Genomic DNA, 22,509 nt, shown 5'->3' with positions numbered 1-22,509 from the left:
GTTGACCGGAATTCTGCCATGGGTGTAGGTCTTCTGTGTGTGAAGTGATCCCGGGTAGTGTTCTGTTGTCCATTTGCTAAAAAATAACCAGAAATAGTAGGAGAGAAACCTTCCTTTCAGAAGCTTCCTGTGTTGTATCATCCCATAAGCACCCTCTTTTCTAGTTACGGGCCACTCCTGAGTTTAACTTACGATTCCATTTTTCCTGAGTTTAACTTACGATTCCATTTTATCTCCTTAAATCTATCGTTATAAGCTTTTTAAAAGGGATACCAAAATTAACGTTAGTTCCAACTTTCAACGTGCAGAGAAAACTCAGCATCACTTTATATTTGTCACATTTTCATCACAGATGGACAAGTTGAAAAACTAGTGGTTAAAACACAGAAATCTGTTCATGTAGCTTTTTATTAAAAATAGTTTCTATATTGCATACATGTTTACAGATATAATTTTAAGAGAACCTCAGGCATACAAATGTGGGCTCTGGCTTGCTTCACTGAGTGAAGATAGATAAAGATAAAAATCTTGATCTGCCTGAGGGTAGTCATTTAAGACAGCAGCTAACATGTAATCTTAAGTTAGTTATTCTTTCAAGGGTTATTTTTAAGTCTTGTTTTCCTATCATTGTGGGTGAGCTTCTGTACCATGAAAAGTGTTTTCCTGTAATTCAACAAAACATTCACATTTCTGCTACAAGAAAAGTTTCCTATGATGATTTAAATGATTTAAAAGACTCGTGGCAGTTCTTCAGAAAGGAAAATTAAAGAAACTTCATAAGATATATAAAGATAATACTTCCTACTGGAACTTAAAATTACTTAATCAGGAAGAGTCAAGAGTAAATAGGGAAACGCTTTAGGGTTGGGCTTCTTAGAGTCCAAGAGGAAATTTAATAAGAGCTAAGAAGAGTGAAGGGGCTTGATAAAAGTTGCTTGAAAAAAAGTGTATTCATATGGTAACTTTACTGATCTTGGTTTAAATCCTGAGTCACTTGCCTTTATGAGGTGGAAGGTCTTTTTCAATATATGTACCTTTAATCAAAGAGGTGATAACAGCCCAATGCTGTGATGCTTTGGTGCTGGGACTTTATGTGTCCAAGGCATACCTTCTATGTGCAGTTGACCCTTGTTTAGAATTCTTTCATTCAGATTGGTGTATGACACAGTGGTCTATAATAAATATCTATGGATAACTTACCGGCTTTAAAAAGATATTGTAAAATGGACACATCTCAAAATGGAGTTTACTTATATTTACAACAAACCAAACAAAAGCAACAAACATAGAATTACAGGGTCACATTTTAATTCCTGAATTTTACAGGTCAGCATTAATATCACCACATGTATACAAATGGTGTAAAACAAGTACAGTGGTATTTTTAATACAAAATAAACATCTGTTTTATGGAAAAACTATACTTCGTATCTACACAGACAGCCCATCTTCCAAACAATAGCCAAAATTAAAATTAACTACAAAATCTCCAAAACAGGGGAAACTGCTTCAGTTTAAGCTATTCCAGGAAAAATGGACCCGTAACACATTACAAGGGTGATCTGAAGGCTGTAGCTGGAATTACTATTTTTAGTTTTTTGGTTTTTTTCTTCCCAATGCATTAAATTGTAGTTTGGGGGATGTTTTTCTCACTTCAGCATCTCAGATCATAGATGAGCAAACTAACATTAAAATATTTACAGTTAACTTGCTGTTCTAAAAATAAAACCTCTTAACTGTTTGCCTCAGTTTACTTTAAATTCATTTACGTATGTGGAATGTGCTTTTATTCTTAAAAAAAAAAAGCAGCTTTCATATTACACCCTTGTTAGTTCTTGGAAAGCTTCATGTGCTGCATACTCTGACACTGAAGTAACTTCTTGGATCAAAATGGCCTGTAGATATTAAATGCCACTTAATTCAGCACTATTCTTTGTATGTTAGTCTTTATAAATTACACTTTAAAACTTGCCTGCAGCTCTGGAGAGAGACAACTTTATTAACAAAGCAGAAAGTGACTTCAAAGTATCTTCCACAAAAGATTGTACTGGTAGGCAGTTGAAAACATTCTGTTCAATCCACTCCCATTTCTAGAGAAAATCATTTTGAAATACTACCGTACTGATTCTTGGCATCTGTTATCTCTAAAAGTGCTGATTTTAAAGTTATATTAACAAAACTGTCCATTTTGAATCCAGCTTGTTTGTTTTCATCAAAATACACACTGAAAGTTCCTGGTTTAGAAAACTCAACATGTGCTGTTAATACAGGGTGTATTTCCCTCTACCTACCAGTAAGGCTGAATTTCTGTTATATCTTCAAAGAAATGGTCCCAACAGCTTAACTTCATTTTTTATGATAGTTGAACTTGTTTTCCATAAAAATTTCTTTTAAAAAGAGGCAACTGATTAAAAGAACAACATGGCCAGCACCATTATACAAGTAATGTTATTGGGTTTGCAACTGAAGTTTTATAACTGTTTCTAAATCAGAAACCCTCCTGGAGCAACCCTGCATTAATATTATTTTATCAACTTTGTCCCTCCCCTAAACCATCCCAAAACCTGAGAGTTTCCTTGCTGAGAAGCTATCTCCCAGGTTCTGGTTACTAACTTTTTTTTTTGACAGCCTGAAAGGCAAACCCCTTAATTACTAGCAAGTGATCAAGTTCCTGGGAAGCCTGTTTTTTTTTTTTTTACAGAACTAAACTCTCCTAGCTGATATACTGAGTGTCTTCTGCTATTCCTTGTATATTTATAAGTTCAAGTGAGAAAGCTTTCTGATTCAGATTTTCAGCTCATTGAACAGTTGCAGCATTTTTGTACAACCACATGTTGAGGGTCCCCAGTAAATATCTTATGAGCCAAGACGAGGTCTTTTCCTGGGAGATGTTTCTTCTTCTTCATCTTCCTCTTCATCATCTGGATAATCCACTAAACCAACCAAACTTCCCTATTGAAGAATAAAAAAAAAATTTAACATATGTAACTTAAAAAAAAAAGCTTATCAGTACAAATGTAGTCACTTTTAAAGGTATTAGAAATCATTTTTCTAAACTAACCACATATATCTGAAACAGATATATTTGAATCTGATAAAGGAACTGCTTGAAATTATGAACACTTAGTAATAAGTACAACTGGTGGTATTCTTAGTTACCCTCAACTTTTTTATGGGATTTTTAATGATACCTCATAATTCAACTCAGCAAAATTTCACTGTGGAAAAATATCTCCAAACAGTAGGACTCACAAAGAATCATGACATTTGGAGCTAGAAGGACCTTGGAGATGAACTAGTTCATTTCTCTAACCTTACACTAGAGATGATAGCCAGCCAGTGACAAAAAGTTGCCTTTTAGTCTCTGTTCCTCATGTACATATTTCATCACTAAGTACACATCATTGTTTTTTGTTCTGCTTTTTTAAGAATAATTTTAAATGGGTGACGATAATAAACACATGAACTGGCTCCTAAAAACTAATGACAAAAATTTAGGGCTATCTCTCTCTACCTAGAAGAAAAGGATCAGATATTTCAGGTGTTTGGCCTTTTGTAAGTAATGGACCCCTTTGCAAATCCTATTAAAGCTCTGGACACTTTACCCAGACAATTAATATGTCCTCAGGTCTGCATTAATTTGAACCAATTCCATGAAATCTGTACACATACCGTACAGGTTAAGAGAGCTACTGTAAACACTGCATCTAGTTCAAACCCTTAAGACCTCTAGGGGATAAGCAAGTACAATTGAAATGAGTCATATTTCAAACCTAAGTAGCTTCATACCTAAAGAATCCAGGCATCTGGCATTAACACTTTACCAGAATGTAACTGAAACACTGTAATATTAATCAGCAAAGGGCTCTGAGCAGCTAGAAAGTTTTCAGAAAGTCTGTGAACCAAATAAAACTTATAGTTAAGTGAGAATCTTTCTGCTTTCTCAGCTTAACACACAAATTGTAAATTGGATAAGCAAGAAGTAATGTGGCTAAATTTAAAACAAAACGTAAAGCACTTGGCACAGTGCTTGGTATGTAGTTACTATTCAGTAATTGCTATTAGCTACTATTACTGTTATCATTATTATTTGTTATTTGGTTTCTAAGCCAAACAAGTTGGACGAAAGGAAGTAGAAGACATAATTACAGCATAAAAAGGCACCAGTCTGATATTCACACAGCAAATTAAGGAAAGTTTTAATTTTGCTTTTAATACTATATATCATATTGTACAAACATTTCAGTTCCAAATGGTTAACATTTAAAATAATTTTGGGGGGCTTCCCTGGTGGCGCAGTGGTTGAGAGTCCACCTGCCAATGCAGGGGACATAGGTTCGTGCCCTGGTCTGGGAGGATCCCACATGCCGCGGAGCGGCTGGGCCCGTGAGCCATGGCCGCTGAGCCTGCGTGTCTGGAGCCTGTGCTCCGCAATGGGAGAGGCCACAACAGTGAGAGGCCCACGTACCGCAAAAAAAAAAGTAATACAGTAAATAATTATACTTATTTTGTGTGGGCCAAAAAGTGCCTTCGGTTTTTAAGTAAAAATAAAAGACACATTTTTTTTTTTTTTTTTTTTTTTTTTTTCTTTTTGCGGTATGCGGGCCTCTCACTGTTGCGGCCTCTCCCGTTGCGGAGCACAGGCTCCGGACGCGCAGGCCCAGCGGCCATGGCCCACGGGCCCAGCCGCTCCGCGGCACATGGGATCCTCCCAGACCGGGGCACGAACCCGTATCCCCTGCATCGGCAGGCGGACTCTCAACCACTGCGCCACCAGGGAGGCCCTAGACACATTTTTTTATTAAAAAAAATAATCTTTGGCATAAGATCAATAAATATTCTGACACTTGGCTACACAATTTAGTTTTCATTTTACCTCTATTATCTATACATATATACACCATAAACAAACTCATATTATACATTTAAAAATTCATGTTTACCATACAAAGAATAAAAATACAAAATATGAAATATTGGAAGTAAAAGGAACTATAAATCCACAGATGCACACTGTGAAGAATTTGATAGGTTTCAGACTTTTAATATATAACTATAAATGTATTGTTTTTAAACAAATATCAGCTTTCAATGTTAGTACACAAAGTTCTATTTCATTCTTTTAAACTCTAGTATTCCATGGTATGGATACACCGCCAAAGTTAAATTCCTTGTTGGACATTTAGATTGCTTTCCCAGGCATTATATTCTCTTTGAAAATTTTTGTTTCTGACAATATATCAACAAAGACAAAAAAGGAAAGGAGAAAACAGCAGATGAAAGCTGTTAAGACATTTTTGGAAAAAGAAATCAGAGGCAAAATCACTCAGTTTTAATGGAGAACGAAGTCAAGAAAGAAGGGTTTGCAGGGGGATATAGAAATAAGAAGCAAACTTATTTGTCTTAACCACAGAAAAGACTAGGAAGTAAGGGCACCAAAATACTGGGGAAAGCAGGGAAGATAGTTAACAGTTGAGTCAGTGAAACAGACAACTGAATCCTCAATTCTACAATTCCTTCCCCTACCACACGCCTACCCCCACGGGGAGATTCCAGCTCCTCTACCACCACCAACCATAAAGGAAAAGCAACAGAAAGGCTCTGCACTTCAAGACTTCAGGCACAGTAAAGGGCAGGGGAAAGGTGCCAGGGTGAAACAGTAAATTCTGCATGCCGAGCAGAGACACGCCCACCTCCATTCTAAGCTTTCTTTACCATCCAGGCTCTCAGAACACCAGCAGGTGAGCTTATACTCACCAGGTGTAGCAGACTAGCTATGCCTGTAAGAGCTAGGTGGCTCCACAGGGAAAAAACCCCAAACCACTAACACTCCCTAAAAAGAGCAGGGCATTTGCTCTAGTCTTTTATATGAAGTCCACATCAGTAGGCCCTTCTCATTGTTTTTAACTGTCTTATTTTAAAAATTGAGACATAATTCACATACCTTAAAGTTCACCCCTGTGCAGTGTACAGTTCAGTGGTTTTAGTATATTCCCAAAGTTCTGTGACTGTTACTACTAATTACAGAGTGTTTTCATCAACAACCACCCCCCCAGACCCCTACCCATTAGTCACTTCCCATTCCTCCCTCCTTCCCAGCTCCTGGAAATCACAAATCTACTTTGTTTCTGAAGATTTGCTTATTTTGGACCAGTCCTTATTAACGGAAGCATACAATATGTGGCCTTTTGTGTTTGGCTTATTTCACTTAGCATGTTTTTGGGTTCATCTATGTTGTAGCATGTCAGTACTTCATTCCTTTTCCTTTTTATGGCAAAATAATATTCATCGTTATGGATATATCACATTTTGTTTATCTGCTCATCAGATGATGGACATTTGGGTTGTTCCCACTTTTTGGCTATTATGAATAATAGCCAAATAATAGCCAAATAATAGCTGAATAATAGCTGCTATTAATATTCATGTACAAGTTTTAGTGTGGACATATATTTTCAGTTCTCTTGAGTATATATCTAGGAGTGGATGCATTTGCACCATTTTATTGATACATTCCCATCAACAATGTATGAGTTGCAGTTTCTCACCAACACACGTTTTTGTCCATGTGTTTTATTATAGATATTTTAGTGGGTGTGAAGTAGAATCTCACTGTGGTTCTGATTTGCATTTTCCTGACTAATGATGCTGACCATTTTGTCATGTGCTTATATGCCCCATTTGTATATCTTCTTTGGAGAAATCTTTTTAAATGCCCATTTTAAAACCAGGTTGCTGTGTTGTGCTGAAGAGTTCTTTATATATTCTGGATACCAGTCCCATATCAGATATACTTTCTCCCATTCTGTGGACTGCCTTTTCACCGTATGATAGTGTCCTTTGAAGCAAAGAAGTTTTTAATTTTGATGAAGTCTGATTTATCTATTTTTTTCTTTTGTAACACTTGTGCTTTCTGTGTTATACCTAAGAAATCACTGCTTAGGGGAATTCCCTGGTGGTCCAGTGGTTAGGGCTCTGTGCTTCCACTGCAGGGGGTGCAGGTTCGATCCCTGGGGAACTAAGGTCCTGCAAGCCTTGTGGTGAATAAAAACAAAAAGAAAAAAAAATCACTGCTTAATTTGAGGACATGAATATTTACGCCTGTAGTTTTTTCTAAGTGTTTTATCCTTTTAATTCTTGTATTTAAAACTTTTGTCTACTTTAAGTTCTGTAACGTGGTGAGGGGGCAGGGTCCAACTTCATTCTTTTGAATGCAGATATCCAAGTTGTCCTAACACCATGTTGAAAAGATGATTCTTTACCTCAGTGAATTGTCTTGGCAGTCTTGTTGAAAAGCCTACCTTACATTTTTTTTTTTTTTTAGTTTGGTGCTGTGAGCCTAGCAGATGAATTTATTTTATATTTTTACTGCATAAACAGATTAGCACCTCACTGAGGCACTTCTCCTCAAGGCTTTCTTTTTTTTCTTAATTTTTAATTTTTGGGCTTCCCGGGTGGCGCAGTGGTTGAGTGTCCGCCTGCCAATGCAGGGGACACAGGTTCGTGCCCCGGTCCGGAAAGATCCCACATGCCGCGGAGCGGCTGGGCCCATGAGCCATGGCCACTGGGCCTGCACGTCCAGAGCCTATGCTCCGCAACGGGAGAGGCCACAACAGTGAAAGGCCCGCAAACCGCAAAAAAAAAAAAGTTTAATTTTTAATTTTTATTGGAGTATAGTTGACTAACAATGTTGATTAACAGGTGTATAGCAAAGTGATTCAGTTATACATATACATATGTATAACTGAGCAGAGTTCCCTGTGCTATACCTTAGGTCCTTGTTGTTTATCCATTTTAAATATAGCAGTGTGCACATGTCAATCCCAAACTACCTTACTTTTATATATGAAAGAAAATCCAAGCATCACCAGACACTTGAGAAGCATTTCTAGTATGAAAGAAGGTATCAAAACAAATGATGTAACAATAACAAAAACCTATGAAGAAACAATGACTCTTTCTGAACTAAAACTGACAAATTAAGAAATTTTAAGTTAGGAAACTTAACATAATTCATCATGTTAACAAATCTAAGGGGACAGAATTCAAGAATTATCCTTGACTCCAGTGGTCCCCAACCTTTTTGGCACTAGGGACCGGTTTTGTGGAAGACAACTTTTCCATAGTTTGGATGGGGGGGAGGGATGGTTCAGGCTGTAATGTGAGCGATGGGGAGCAGCAGATGAAGCTTTGCTTGCTTGCCTGCCACTCACCTTCTGCTATGCGGCCTGGTTCCTAACAGGCCTGGGTGTTGGGAACCCCTGCTCCTCAATGAAATAAAGAATACATAGATGGGACTTCCCAGGTGGTCCAGCAGTTAAGACTCCATGCTCCCAATGCACGGGGCTTGGATTTGATCCTTGGTCAGGGAACCAGATCCTGCACGCCGCAACTAAGAGCCTACATGCTGCAACTGAAGGTTCCGTATGCTGCAACTAAAAGATCCTGCATGCCGCAACAAAGACCCTGAGTGCCACAGCCAAAAAAAAAAAAAATACATAGATCTTCCTTCAACGTGATTAAAAAATTTTAATCATCAGTAAAGGTGATAGTTTTTATATCTTCTAATTTTTGATATCATGTAATTTTTATATAAATATGAGTAAAATTTTGTTTTAATCACCAGCAAAAGTGATAGCTTTTATGTCTTCTAATTTTTATAGATTTCTTTATCTCACCTAATTGCACTATCCAACACCCCAGAACAATGGTTAAATAACTGCAGTGATAGTGGCATCCTGTCTTGTTCCTGACTTTGGTATGAATGCTTCTAATATTTCTTCCTTAAGGATAAAGCTAGCTTTTGTTATCAGCCATATATATCATGTCAAGAAATTATCCATTTATTCCTATTTTACTGAGCATTTATATGTGATAACATTTGTCAAAATTGTAAATGCACATTCTCTATAGAAATATACATGTATGTGAAATGCTGTATGTAAAAGGTCACATATCCATCCATACTTTGGAATTCTATGGAGGAAGTTCTTTTATGTCCTGATATGGAATGCTCATCCAGATAAGCCTGTTATGTGAAAAAGCAAGATGTAGTGTTTTCTTTTTCTGTGAATCTGTAGCAAAAGAAATGTTTGTTTTAGCACCCACTAATGGCTTCTCATTTTGATTTTGTAAGTATTTTTCCTCAAGGAAAATGTGCATATATTTTACAGCTCTACAGCTAAAGTAATATTCTGTGTCTCTATAGCATTCATATCTTTAAAAAATATCTTTTAATTGCATTAGTAGGGACTTCCCTGGTGGCGCAGTGGTTAAGGAATCCACCTGCCAATGCAGGGGACACGGGTTCGCTCCCTGGTCTGGGAAGATCGCACATGCTGTGGAGCAACTAAGCCTGTGTGCCACAACTACTAAGCCTGTGCTCTAGAGCCCATGAGCCACAACTACTGAGCCCATGTGCTGCAACTACTGAAGCCTGTGTGCTCTAGGCCCCTCGTGTCACAACTACTGAGCCTACGTGCTGCAACTACTGAAGCCCATGTGCTGCAACTACTGAAGCCCATGCACCTAGAGCCCATGCTCCGCAACAAGAGAAGCCACCGCAATGAGAAGCCCATGCACTGCAATGAAGACTAGCCCCCACTCGCCACAACTAGAGAATGACCACGTGCAGCAACAAAGACCCAATGCAGCCAAAAATAATAAATAAATTTCATTAGTAGCTACTGTTTTGTTGACCTTGAAAACTATAAAATTTTCAAAGAATGTGATTTTTAAAAAATATATTAGAGCTTTAGGATGCCTCCCAAAGGAAAACAGACAAATTATCACCTGATCTATTTAATTTTAAGAACCAATCAATTCGATTGTAGCAATCCACAATGATGGTGACTAAAATTATAAGATGCTGATGAAAGAAACTGAAGATGACACAAACCGATGGAAAGATACACCGTGTTCTTTCCATGAAAGAATGAAAGAATCAATGTTAAAATGACCATACCACTCAAGGCAAGCTATAAATTCAATGCATTCCCTATCAAATTACCAACAGAACTACAACAAAAAATTCAAAAATTTGTATGGAAACACAAAAGACCCCAAATAGTCAAAGCAATCCTGAGAAAGAAGAATGGGGCTGGAGGAATCAGGCTCCTTGACTTCAGACTGTACTACAAAGCTAAGTCATCAAAACAGTATGGTACTGGCACAAAAAACACACATATAGATCAATGGAACAAGATACAAAGCCCAGAAATAAACCCATGCACTTATGGTCAATTAATCTATGACAAAGGAGGCAAGAATATACAATTGAAAGACAGTTTCTTCAACAAGTGGTGCTGGGAAAACTGGACAGCTACATGTAAAAGAATGAAATTAGAACATTCTCTAATACCATACACAAAAATAAACTTGAAATGGATTAAAGATCTAAATGTAAACCAGATACTATAAAACTCCTAGAGGAAAACATAGGCAGAACAATCTCTGACATAAGTTGTAGCAATATTTTTTTGGATCAGTCTCCTAAAGCAAAGGAAATAAAGGCAAAAATTAAAAAATGGGACCTAATTAAACTTAAAAGCTTTTGCAAAGCAAAAACGAAAAGACAACTTACTGAATGGGAAAAAGATTTGCAAATGATAGGACCAATAAGGGGTTAATATCCAAAATGTATAAACAGTTCAAACAACTCAACATCAAAGAAACAAACCCAATTAAAAAATGGGCAGAGGGGGCTTCCCTGGTGGCGCAGTGGTTGAGAGTCCGCCTGCCGACGCAGGGGACACGGGTTCGTGCCCCGGTCCGGGAGGATCCCACGTGACACGGAGCGGCTGGGCCCGTGAGCCATGGCCGCTGAGCCTGTGTGTCCTGAGACTGCGCTCAGCAATGGGAGAGGCCACAGCAGTGAGAGGCCCGTGTACCGCAAAAAAAAAAAAATGGGCAGAGGATCTAAACAGACATTTCTCCAAAGAAGAAATACAGAAAGCCAACAGGCACATGAAAAGATGCTCAACATCACTAATTATTATAGAAATGCAAATCAAAACTACAATGAGGTAACATCTGACACTGGTCAGAATGGCCATCATCAGAAAGTCTACATTATAATAAATGCTGGAGAGGAAGTGGAGAGAAAGGAACCGTCCTACAGTGTTGGTGGGAATGTAAATTGGTGCAGCCACTATGGAGAACAGTATGGATGTTCCTTAAAAAACTAAAAATAGAACTACCATATGACCCAGCAATTCCACTACTGGGCATATACCCTGAGAAAAACAGAATTCAAAAAGAGTCATGTACCACAATGTTCACTGCAGCACTACTTACAATAGCCAGGACATGGAAGCAACCTGTCCGTTGACAGATGACTGGATAAAGAACATGTGATAAATATACACAATGGAGTAATACTCAGTCATAAAAAATAATGAAATAATGCTATTTGAGGCAACATGGATGGACCTAGAGATTATCATACTAAGTGAAGTAAGTTAGAAAGAGAAAAACAAACATCATGATATTGCTTGTAAGTGGAGTCTTAAAAAAAATGATACAAATGAACTTATTTACAAAACAGAAATAGACTAACGGACAGAAAAGAAACTTATGGTTACCAAAGGAGAAAAGGGTGGGGGGGGAACGGATAAATTAGGAGTTTGGGATTAACATATACACAATACTATATATAAAATAGATAACCAACAAGACCTACTGTATAGCACAGGAAACTATATTCAACATCTTGTAATAACCTATAATGGAAAAGGATCTAAAAAAAGAATCAATCAATCAATCTATCTATCTATCTATCTATCAATCAATCTATCTATCTATCTAATCTATCTACCTCTGAATCACTTTGCTGGACACCTGAAAAGCAATGATGGTGAAAATGGCTAAAGGGCCATTGGTGATAAAGAACTTGCCTTCACTTAGAAATGTGGTCAGTTTGTTGAAAAAGGTTGAGAGCCAATATAACTAGTGCTTTACTCTGTGAGCTCCTATCTTGCTTAATATCAAATTTTTGTGATAGTCTTGAGTGACTGAGCAATTAATTTGTTTTCCAAGAACAATTGCTATTTTTCTATCTGTTCCCCCAAAAGATGTAGAACAAATGTATTTGGCAATCTGCTTTTAGTGTCAAAAAAGGTGAAATATGTGTTTGTGTTCGCACTTGATTTTGCTTGTTCATAAATAAAAAATTATCTGGAAGGACAGTAAATTAAAAACTCAGGGAAATAACCCAGAAAATAGAACAAAAAAATGAGTAATAGGAGAGAAAAATTATGAAAATTATAAGGCCCAATATCCAAACAATAAGCTATAGTGAAAGAGCATAAAATGTCCCAAAACTAAAGGTCATGACTGTTTAGCTGAGAATGCCCAAAGTATATCATCCTGAAATTTCAGAACACAGAGATAAAACCCCAAATGCTTCCAAGAAGAATCAAATAAAATCACACACACACAATCAGGAATAAGAATGTCTCTGGATTTCTTGGCAGCAATAACTTCAAATTTTTGAAAGAAAATTATTTCTAATTTGGCTCTACATTCAGTTAAATTGTCAATCAAGTATGAGGATACAATAAAGACATCTTCATACATGCAAGGTCTCAAACTTTATCTCTCATGGAATTCTTTTCCCAGGAAACAGAGAGGGTATGCTCCAACAAAATGAGATGGAAAATCAAGAAAGAGAACAGAGACCTGAGATCCAGGAAACAATCAACATAAGAAAAGAAGCAAGGCAAAAGGAAGTATTACTGTGATGGCAGAGGCAGCCTTAAGACAACAGCTGAGCAGCAAGTCTGGAGAGGAACCAATCTAGGCTGGGACAAGATGGGAGATTTTAAGAGAGATGTCTCCAAGGGGGAGACTATGTGGAAACTAACCTGAGAGGTTATTTACTCTATAAAAAGAGAAAAGTTATAAAGAAAAACACAGTATAGAAAAAAAGCAGGAAAAAAATTAATGAATAAAGAATATTTATGTTATTATAGCTATAAAATTATCACATATTGTTTTAACCAAAAATTGTGATACAGAGAGTAATAAGGGTGAGGATCTGGTACGGAGTGGTAAAACAATATGGCAGTATTAGCATATTAATTAGAAATAGAAGAAAGAGCTAGAAGAGTTCCAAGCTTTCGCTGCGGAGAAGAAAAGAGGACTGTTTTTTTTTCAATACTTTTAATGCTATTTGTCTTTTAAAAGTAAGTGCATATATTACTTTGATTAATAAAAAAAAAGAAAAGCTAGTATATATTGAGAATGTGCCAAATAGTGTTCTAAACTCTTTACATTTATTAAATAATTAAACCTTCACAACAAACCTATAAAGAAGGTGCTGTTTTATCCCTGTTTAAAATAAGAAAACTAAGGCCCAGAGAGATTAAATAATTTACTTAAGATCAAACACAGAGAAAGAGGCACAGCCAAGATTTGAACCCAAGCAATGTAACTCCACAGCAAACATTCTTAATATAGTGTCATGATATTATACTAAATTATCCTATCAAAAAATGAAAATTTAAAAATTCTTGTTCAATAACATAAACTGTTTCACAAAAAGGAGAATCCTACTGAAAATGCTACTTCTGTGATCTTTAGTCAAGAGCCCACCTTGCTACAATACTGAAGAAAGATTCTACATTTTTGTAAAATAAATAAACTCAGACTTATATTCTGTGTTCAAAACAAGAAGCATCACTTCACTTAGGTTTTCTACTATGGCCTTCTCTTGTCCTTCTATCCTTATACTAACAGTTGTCCTTTATTTATGCCTTTTTATTTTAAGCTACTCCTTTTTGGGGAAAAGGACATATTACATATAATAATAACATAAATGAAAGAAAAAAGTTTTATATAAAATTTAAACTTGTTTACATGAAAAAAGTAACCAATGGGAAATACATTTGCTATGTGAATGACAAAAAGGTTAATATTCTTAACCAAAGACTCACTCATATTAAAAAGACACAAACCAATTTTTAAAAAGGCAAGACTATGAACAGACAATTAACAAAAGAGCAAATTCAAAAGGCTAATATTCAACCTTACTAGTAACAAATGACACAATTAGGAACGAGATATATACTGTCTCCTCTACCTAACTGGTAAAGATTAAAAATCATTATAGTAACAGTGCCAAAGCTGCAGTGAACCAAGCATCCTCGTACAATGCTTATGGTAACATTAACTGGTATAGTCTTTCTGGAGAGGAATTTGACAAATGGGTGGGTGAGAACATTGTTCTACTCATCTATCCAAGAAAATAACTTAAAATGCAACAATGCCAGTAGTCAGTGAAATATCAGAATCAACTTATGCGCTCCAAAATATTTGTGGGGGGAGGGGATGCTTACAAATACTATGATACAGCTAAATCAAATGAAATTCTACAGTCCTCAACAATGTTTTAATAAGAGAAAAATTCTCATAATTAATGAAAGCAGGATACAAAACTGTGCTTATACAGAGACTGTAATTGTATCAGATAAACCCATATACCTAAAGAAAAATCAATCAAATGTTAGCAGTCATGTTCTCTGATGACAATGTGTGCAACTTTTTTTCTTCTTTGAGATTATTTTTATTATCCAAATTTTCTTCAGGAAACATGAAATAATTCTACAGACGAAAAAAGCGAAGTTTGTGTGTACAGCAGTTTCACGTACCTTGGTGGCTGTTACTGATGTAGCCAAGTTTGTAGTTTTGGAAGAGGATCCATTAGAACTTGCTGGTGGTGTCTGAGCCACTACAGATTTACTGTTTGTACTGTTTGTTCCATTAGCAGCACTGGTGGAGTGGGAGAAAGTAAATTTGAAGCCACCAGAAGATGTTCTTTTGGGAAGGTTTTCCTTGTCTTCACTTTCCTTTGCTAAAGCAAATGTAAAAATTTGAATCTTTATCAGTAAATATTGCTAAGTCAAAGCATCTGAAAAGAACAATAATTTAAAAACTTATAAAACAGTGCCTTTGCGTTTTTCTAAGAGCTAAGAGGGTAGAGCATGATGTGTACAGTGATAAGTCTTTATTAGCTGGAGTCTTAGAAATCTCAGGATTAGAAAGAAACTTCAGAATCATATAACAGATCAGCCACCATATGCTAGAATTCTACACTGCTATATCTAGGACTCTTCCAAGGACTCACTAGCTGTCTGACTCTTCTTTCATTGTCTCTCTGCAGCTTCCGCTCACTGACTCTACACTTCCATACTCATTGTGAAAACCTAATAATCTCTCCCACAAGTCAATAATATTCCAAATGCCTAAAGAAAATGATTAGGATCATGTTTATCAGGCATTTATTTCCTGAATATTCCAGGTTCCTTTATCTGTTTCCTTTATGACAAAAGTATCTACTATCCTTTAACATCTGGCTGCCACTATTTTTTTTTTTTTTTTTTTTGCCGTACGCGGGCCTCTCACTGTTGTGGCCTCTCCCGTTGCGGAACACAGGCTCCGGACGCGCAGGCTCAGCGGCCATGGCTCACAGGCCCAGCCGCTCCGTGGCATGTGGGATCTTCCCGGACGGGGTCACGAACCCGTGTCCCCTGCATCAGCAGGCGGACTCCCAACCACTGCGCCACCAGGGAAGCCCTGGCTGCCACTATTTTTGATTATGCTTCTTAACTGGATGCAGTACTTCAAGTATGGCCTCACTGCCTCTTCTGACAGTACTCAGGGCAGGGCCTGTAATGAGTAAAGGTAGAAGAATTTGGCTACCAAAAGGTACCTATTCCTTAGGACATTTTAATAGGCTATTGTGATCCCCCAGGCTGAAATAAATAGAACTTATGGCAGTGATGAGTGGAAAATGAGTGAGGCTGGTAGCAACAGTTTCAAGGAAAATGTAATAAGAAATTAATGAAACACTAACTAATGAGAAATGCCTTTAGAAAACAGCACATTGAAAATCACAAGCTTGGGACCTCCCTGGTGGCACAGTGGTTAAGAATCCACCTGCCAATGCAGGGGACACGGGTTCGAGCCCTGGTCTGGGAAGATCCCACATGCCGCGGAGCAACTAAGCCCGTATGCCACAACTACTGAGCCTGCGCTCTAGAGCCTGCGAGCCACAACTACTGAGCCCGCATGCCAAAACTACTGAAGCCCGTGCACCTAGAGCCCTTGCTCCGCAACAAGAGAAGCCATCACAGTGAGAAGCCCGCACACCACAACAAAAAGAAGCCCCCACTCGCCACATCTAGAGAAAGCCCACGCGCAGCAACGAAGACCCAATGCAGCCAAAAGTAAATAAATAAATAAATAAATAAATTTTTAAAAAGGTAAGAAAATCACAAACTTACATATAAGTCTAGGAAATGCTTTTGCCTTTCAAGATATAAATTTTTTGAAACATTTAAATTATAGAATTAAAGTGATTGGTTCTTCTGAAAAACACTAGTAAGATCTTAGTTTTATAAACAAGTTAAACATATTTGAAAGACAGGAAATTTTACTGTTACTTTTCCGTTCTTGACATTTTATCTTTGTTTTTTTTTTTTGAACATTTATTTGTTTTGGCTGCTCCAGGTCGGGATCTTCAGGTGCGGCATGCAGGATCTTTTTTTAGTTGCAGCATGCGGACTTCTTAGTTGCGGCATATGCGAGACCTAGTTCCCGACCAGGGATCGAACCTGGGCTCCCTTCACTGGGAGCACGGAGTCTTACCCACTGGACCACCAGGGAAGTCCCTTGACATTTTATCTTTATGAAACTTTTATAACAATTTTAAAATTTCAAAGAGTAAAGTACTTCTTTCTTTAAGCTTAGTTTCTCCAGCTATAAATGACAGAGTGCTCTGGAAAGTTTCTATGGATCTATATGATCTCTATTATTATTGAAATAAAAGCACAACTGTTCACAGAAGGCAAAGTATAGACAATGCAACTTATCAACAGCAAATGAAGAGAATCACAAAATGGCAAGTTTCAAGAAAAACATTTTAAACACAAAATGTTTTGAAAAATCAGATTTGAAAAAAGTGATAATTTTAAAAGGTTTTGATTTAGCATAAAATTCATGTCTTTCATGCTTTATAAACTATTATCACAACTTCACAAACAACTGAATAATTTCTATACTAAATAAGAGAATGAACTAATCAAAAATTCAAAATTTTAATACCCTTTTTAGTCTCCATGAATTTTTCATAACTATCTGGAAAATCATCTTCTGCTTTAGATTTTTCCACTGGTGCCACAACTGTTTTCCCTTCCTCCTCTTCATCTTCATTAAACCACATTTCTTCATCCTCTTCCAATGCCTTTGCATCTCTGCGAAATCTGTTACTACGTAATATAGATGGTACACTGTAAGAAATATATCACAAATATTAAGTAATGATTTAAAATTCCTGACCAGATTATATGAGAATATGTATAACCAAGAGGAGCTGAAATAATTTTAACTGAGTATAACATATCATAATCACCTCAGTTATAAGATGTAACCAGAAACCAGAGAACACTCCAAGGATGTTTGTACACCAACCTAAAAATTTATCTTGAGTTATGATATGGAGCAGTAATTTTTAATATAAAAGATTCAGTGTAGGGAGGATATACTACCCTCCTACACAACCCTGTACTATCTAATGATGGAAAGAAAATTCCTGGGTAAATTTCATATGTAAGATCAAACTACACATGATTTTGAACATAATTTTATAGGCTATAAATGCAATATACTTAAACAATACCTGTTCAGTTTCTGATTTTGTCTGTCTTTTTCTTGCTCATATTTAGTCTTCAATCCTTTGAATGTCTGAACATATTCAATCGATTCAAGTGCTTTATAAAAGTTTTCAACTATATGTGTAGTAAGAGACTTGATATCTTCCTGTATAAGCACAAAATTTATATTTCAAATATAATACAATGCTTGTTAGAAGAAAAACTTGTAAAAAGTTTTTTTATAGTTCCAAAGCTGATCAATAAAAAGGTTTTTCAAAATCATCTTCCAAAAATAAACGTCCTAGTTTCTTTATACATGAGCCAGGACTCCACAGAACACTTGGAAAAAAGGAGAAGTAATTCACTGAAGCCCTTTTGGGGAGACTACAAAGAACATTTGAAAGGTAAATGTATTTAGTTTATGTTGTCTGTTTATTTTTTGCACTTACATAATAGCACTTTACAATTTAAAAAGCACTTATCACATACAATTTCACTTGATCCTCATAACAATTTTATAAAATAGGTTTTATTATCCCTATTTTACAGAAAGGGAAAATTGAGGCTATGAGAGAGACTGGATGGCCTGATCAAGAGTGCACACCTAGTTAGAAAGCAGATGTTGAAATTATATTTTCAACAAACGTTGAAAGATATTATTGATGACGCCTTGTTTAACTATCAAAACAAGATAAGCCTTACTTAAAAAATAAACAGATTCCTCTGACTATATCACATATACATATTTGGTAAAACAACTTGAATTCCTCTTGTATATTTCCACAGTTCTCTAGGGTGTAATTTTTGTGAAATAAACCGATAGTAATACATTTTAAATTCTAAATGAACCATTTTAAGTGATCACTGCAAATGAATGGGTGCAAAGCAGGCTCATCATTAAAAATAAATAAGTTGTGATTCAGGACTAATACCGGTAGGATATATACATGCCACTTCCTTAAAAGATATACCATAACCTGGTTGTATTAAGGACTATTATGTCTTTAATCTAGTTCCCCTGAACATCTGAATCAAAAAAATATGCAAAGGAGAAAAATTAGAAACCTAGGTAAAATAGTTGTGTTACACATTGAAACAAAAAAAGGTAAGTTTTGGGATTCAATGTACATTTATCAACCACTCAAAATTATTTTCAGAAAAACAAATTCAATCATAGGAATAGGGATGGGGCTGTGAACCTTATAATTCATTTTATCCATATCTCAACAAAAATTTTAAAGGAAAAAATATATATAAAAGTTAATCTCTAATTAATAGAGCAGTACACTGTGAACCTGGGTTCAGATTCTTGGTGAGCCAGTCAACCATGTTCCCTTTTTTCCAAGGCTAAAGACAGTACTTCTATCTTCTTCATCCTTTTTGCAAACCATACTCTTGGCAAGCGACTACTCTAAGAAAAACAATCTAGTCAGCCAAATAATCTTTACGTGAGAATACTGTGTCATCAGTACAAATCTGATTTGTAAGAAGCAAAACTAGAGAATGAATTTCTAGCTTTGACTTTCTTCTTTCAAGTTTCTTCTAACCATGTGGCCATTTCCTCCAGTGGAATCATTTCAGTGTGTGGGACAGGGTAAAATTATCTTACCAGTTCTTCAGTTATTCATCTTATCCTTGGTATTCACACAGAGCTCTCTCCAGATCTTTTTATGACAAATCTTTTGTTGCCTGACTGAGACTCAAGACTGAGCTGCACCGTATCTTCAAGCCCTGCCTGTGCTCCTAACCAAATGAATGCACCTGAATAGGTCAGCTAATCACTTTGGATGTCTCAAGCCCTCATCTATAAAATAAGGCAGTTGGAGTAGTTCATCTAACTTCTCAGTTTCTTCAACTTAAAATTCCATGATAACATCCTACCTTTTATGCATTTTGTATCAATGTCTACCAAGGGAATTATTTTTCAATCTTTCTATTCATTTTTATCACTACCCTTACAAGAGATCACAGAGATCACATGAATGGCATGCTTGAGTGAAATGTCCACATATGCTAAATATCCTGAAACATTTGGCAAAAAAATGGAACTGAGAAGAATATAGCATAAACGCAGTTTACTATGCTGAATCTCACAATTTAAAATATTAACATCACTAAACATATAATTATTTTAATTTACTAAGAATCTTTTAATATAAACTTACCACTCTTATAAATTCAAATAACTCAATAACAGCTGAATTCAATAGATTGTACCGAGTTCCATTATCCAGAAGAGCATTTATAACTGGCTCAAAAAGATTTCCCTTGGTGATGTAACGATTATAAAATTCATCTTTAAGGCCAATTATCCGCCTCATAAAACGAAGAGCACCTAATTAAAAATAATACAGAGAATAAGTTGCTAATCTTACTAGTATTAATTATTATACAGGTATTTTTACATAAAGCAATGTATATGTTCTTCTAAAGTAAAAAGCAAAATTGCACTAAGAACAATTGGATTTTGCGAAAAACAGAATTAGGGAAAAACCAACTCAGAATTTGTACAACTTGGGGCGAGAGCTAACAAAAGCCCCAATAATTGGTAGGCACAACACAAATGCCGGCACTACTTAGAGCAGTGCTGCTGGATGCGGAGACAATGCAGTGAAGGCAGCTCAGAATCAGTAGGGGCTGTCACTGAGAAGGGGAAAGGAATGGTGCAACCTGCCAAGAGCCGAGACTGCCTTACCTCTCGGGGGGACAGGGCAAAGAGGGGAGTGGGGGGAGCTTTGGAGATAGGTGCTTCTTTTAAGTTTTCCGAAAATACAGCCAAAGGGGCTCTTGCTACTAGTATACAGGAGAGCCAAAGGTTTTTTTACTTTTCTGATGAAAGCTATTCCAGTTCTCTTTGCCTTGGGAAAATCATCTGTGAACCAACACTACCTCTGGATTATAATAACATCACTCCCTTGTTTACCAATTGCTTATGAGCTGTTTAACCTTTGGTAAACATGTACTGTGGCAGATCAGACTGTATCTGTAAAAGAATGACAGAGTAACAAATAAGCAGTATAATTTGGCTTTTTACATTTTAGAATATTGAAAAGAAAATTTCCCTTTAACTAGTCTTTTCCCTAGCTAAATAAAGCTAAACAAATTTAGCAATATTATTGCTAAAACCTTTATGGAACACAAAATACTGTAATTTCAATCCCTTATTTTTATGTTTGATCTTTTAACTTGTAACCTCTCTCCTAAGTAGTTTAATTTATTCTACAGATACCACTAGCCACATCTTTTAAAACACAGGTTTCTGATTTTGTAAGTCACTCTCTCATTTTAACCCCCTGTTCACAGATCTAAGTTATTGAAAGAAGTTGTGTCTGTCCAAAGAGGTTTTAAATATTATCTGAAAATAAAACAGAAATAGGCCACATAAGGTATAAATGTATGATAACTGTAAGGCTAAACAGGTGTGGACAGAACTGCTAGACTTAAAACATCACCTCTTTTTATGGAAGGATAAGAAATAGTTTTCCTAAGATTAAAAAGACTGAAGTATTGCCAAAGACCTGAGCAAACAGGCACTTTCATACACTGCCGGTGAATGAAGTAACATGCACACAAAGCTATAGTTAAAACGGCATTGTTTATAATAATGGAAATCTTGAAGCAATGTAAACATTTAAATACTGGAGATTTGTTCAGTTATATCCATTTAAATGTGACCATTCTGCAGTCATTTCAGAAAGGACTATTTATAGAAAGCCATATAGGAAAATCGAGTATGAGAACATCAACTGTTCCAAAATTAATATAAAAATTTAGTGTAAATCCCATCAGGATGAACTGGATAAAGTTATATTTAAGTTACTGTGGAAGAACAGATGTCCAAGAACCAAGACAATTATGAAAAGAAAACTGAGGAGGTACTTAGCAGATATTAAACTTTACAACAGAGATACTATAATGGCATAAGAATAAATTTTCCCATTCATTTTATCTAGTGAAATAAAAGGATAGATGGTTCAGAAATAAGACACAAGTATATATGGTAACTTACTGAATACCAAAAGTGATATTTTAATTCAGTAAGGAAAATATAGTTTATTTAATAAGGTGTTAGCACAATTGGCTATACATCCAGTAGAAAAGAAAGCTAGACTCTCACTTCAAGCCATATGCAAAAACAAATTTCAGATGCATTACAAATATAAATGTACAAAATAATAAAAATATTAGAAGAAAATTGAGGAAAATATTTGTATAAACTTAGGACACAGGAGACTTTCCTAATAAACGAGACAAAAACACCAAAAGCCATAAAAGAAAAATAAGACATATTTGTCATCATAAAGAATCTAGCAATTATATGCAAAACAATGCCATAAATAAACGTAAAGACAAAAGACAAATGAAACTGGGACATTTTTTTCCCCAAAATGTGATAACTGCTAATATCTCTAACATACAAGAGCTCTAAGATAAAAGGCAATTCACAACAGATAAAATGCAAAAGCACTAAAATGTGAAAAGATGTTATCAAGGAAAATGTAAATTAAAACACGAACAGAATACATTTTCCATCATCAGCTGGATAACATTTTAAAAAGCAGTAACAATGAGTGCTATTCATTGAATGTATTCTTCATGTCAAGTGCTTCAATCTTTTGGGAAAATAATATGGAAAGTAAATTAAAATTGAAAAAGGATATATTAAAATATATAAACATTTTTCTCTGGCAATCCCAATATAGGGAATCTATCCTATGGAAATAAACCAGTAAAGAAAGATTTATGTATTGGGCTGGCCAAAAAGTTCGTTCGGGTTTTATGAAAAAACCTGAACGAAATTTTTGGCCAACCCAATACCAGGCTATTATTACAGTGCTATTTGGAATGGCAAAATACC

At 35.9% G+C, this 22,509-nt stretch overlaps 1 protein-coding gene across 2 annotated transcripts in view; it reads right to left on the bottom strand.

Annotated features, from left to right (window-relative positions):
• Nucleotides 1–1,286: 1,286 nt before the first annotated feature.
• PPP4R3B (protein phosphatase 4 regulatory subunit 3B) overlaps nt 1,287–22,509 on the bottom strand; it is a 67,687-nt gene continuing 46,464 nt past the window's right edge. The window contains exons 12-16 of one of the 2 annotated variants that reach the window (XM_081254819.1): nt 19,817–19,986; nt 17,678–17,817; nt 17,104–17,267; nt 14,649–14,851; nt 1,287–2,952 (exon numbers count right to left, since the gene is read on the bottom strand). In XM_081254819.1, the coding sequence (XP_081110945.1) occupies nt 2,857–2,952; nt 14,649–14,851; nt 17,104–17,267; nt 17,678–17,817; nt 19,817–19,986 (773 nt within the window). In that variant the 3' untranslated portion in view covers nt 1,287–2,856. Of the gene's footprint in view, nt 2,953–14,648; nt 14,852–17,103; nt 17,289–17,677; nt 17,818–19,816; nt 19,987–22,509 lie in introns of both variants that reach the window. The other variant, XM_081254818.1, reaches the window with a different exon arrangement.

This window comes from Mesoplodon bidens (assembly GCF_964165515.1).
Source record: "Mesoplodon bidens genome assembly, chromosome: 14".
Lineage (NCBI taxonomy): Eukaryota > Metazoa > Chordata > Mammalia > Artiodactyla > Ziphiidae > Mesoplodon > Mesoplodon bidens.
Note: the sequence above shows the minus strand (reverse complement) of the source record. Positions and strands in the feature narration are given on the sequence as shown.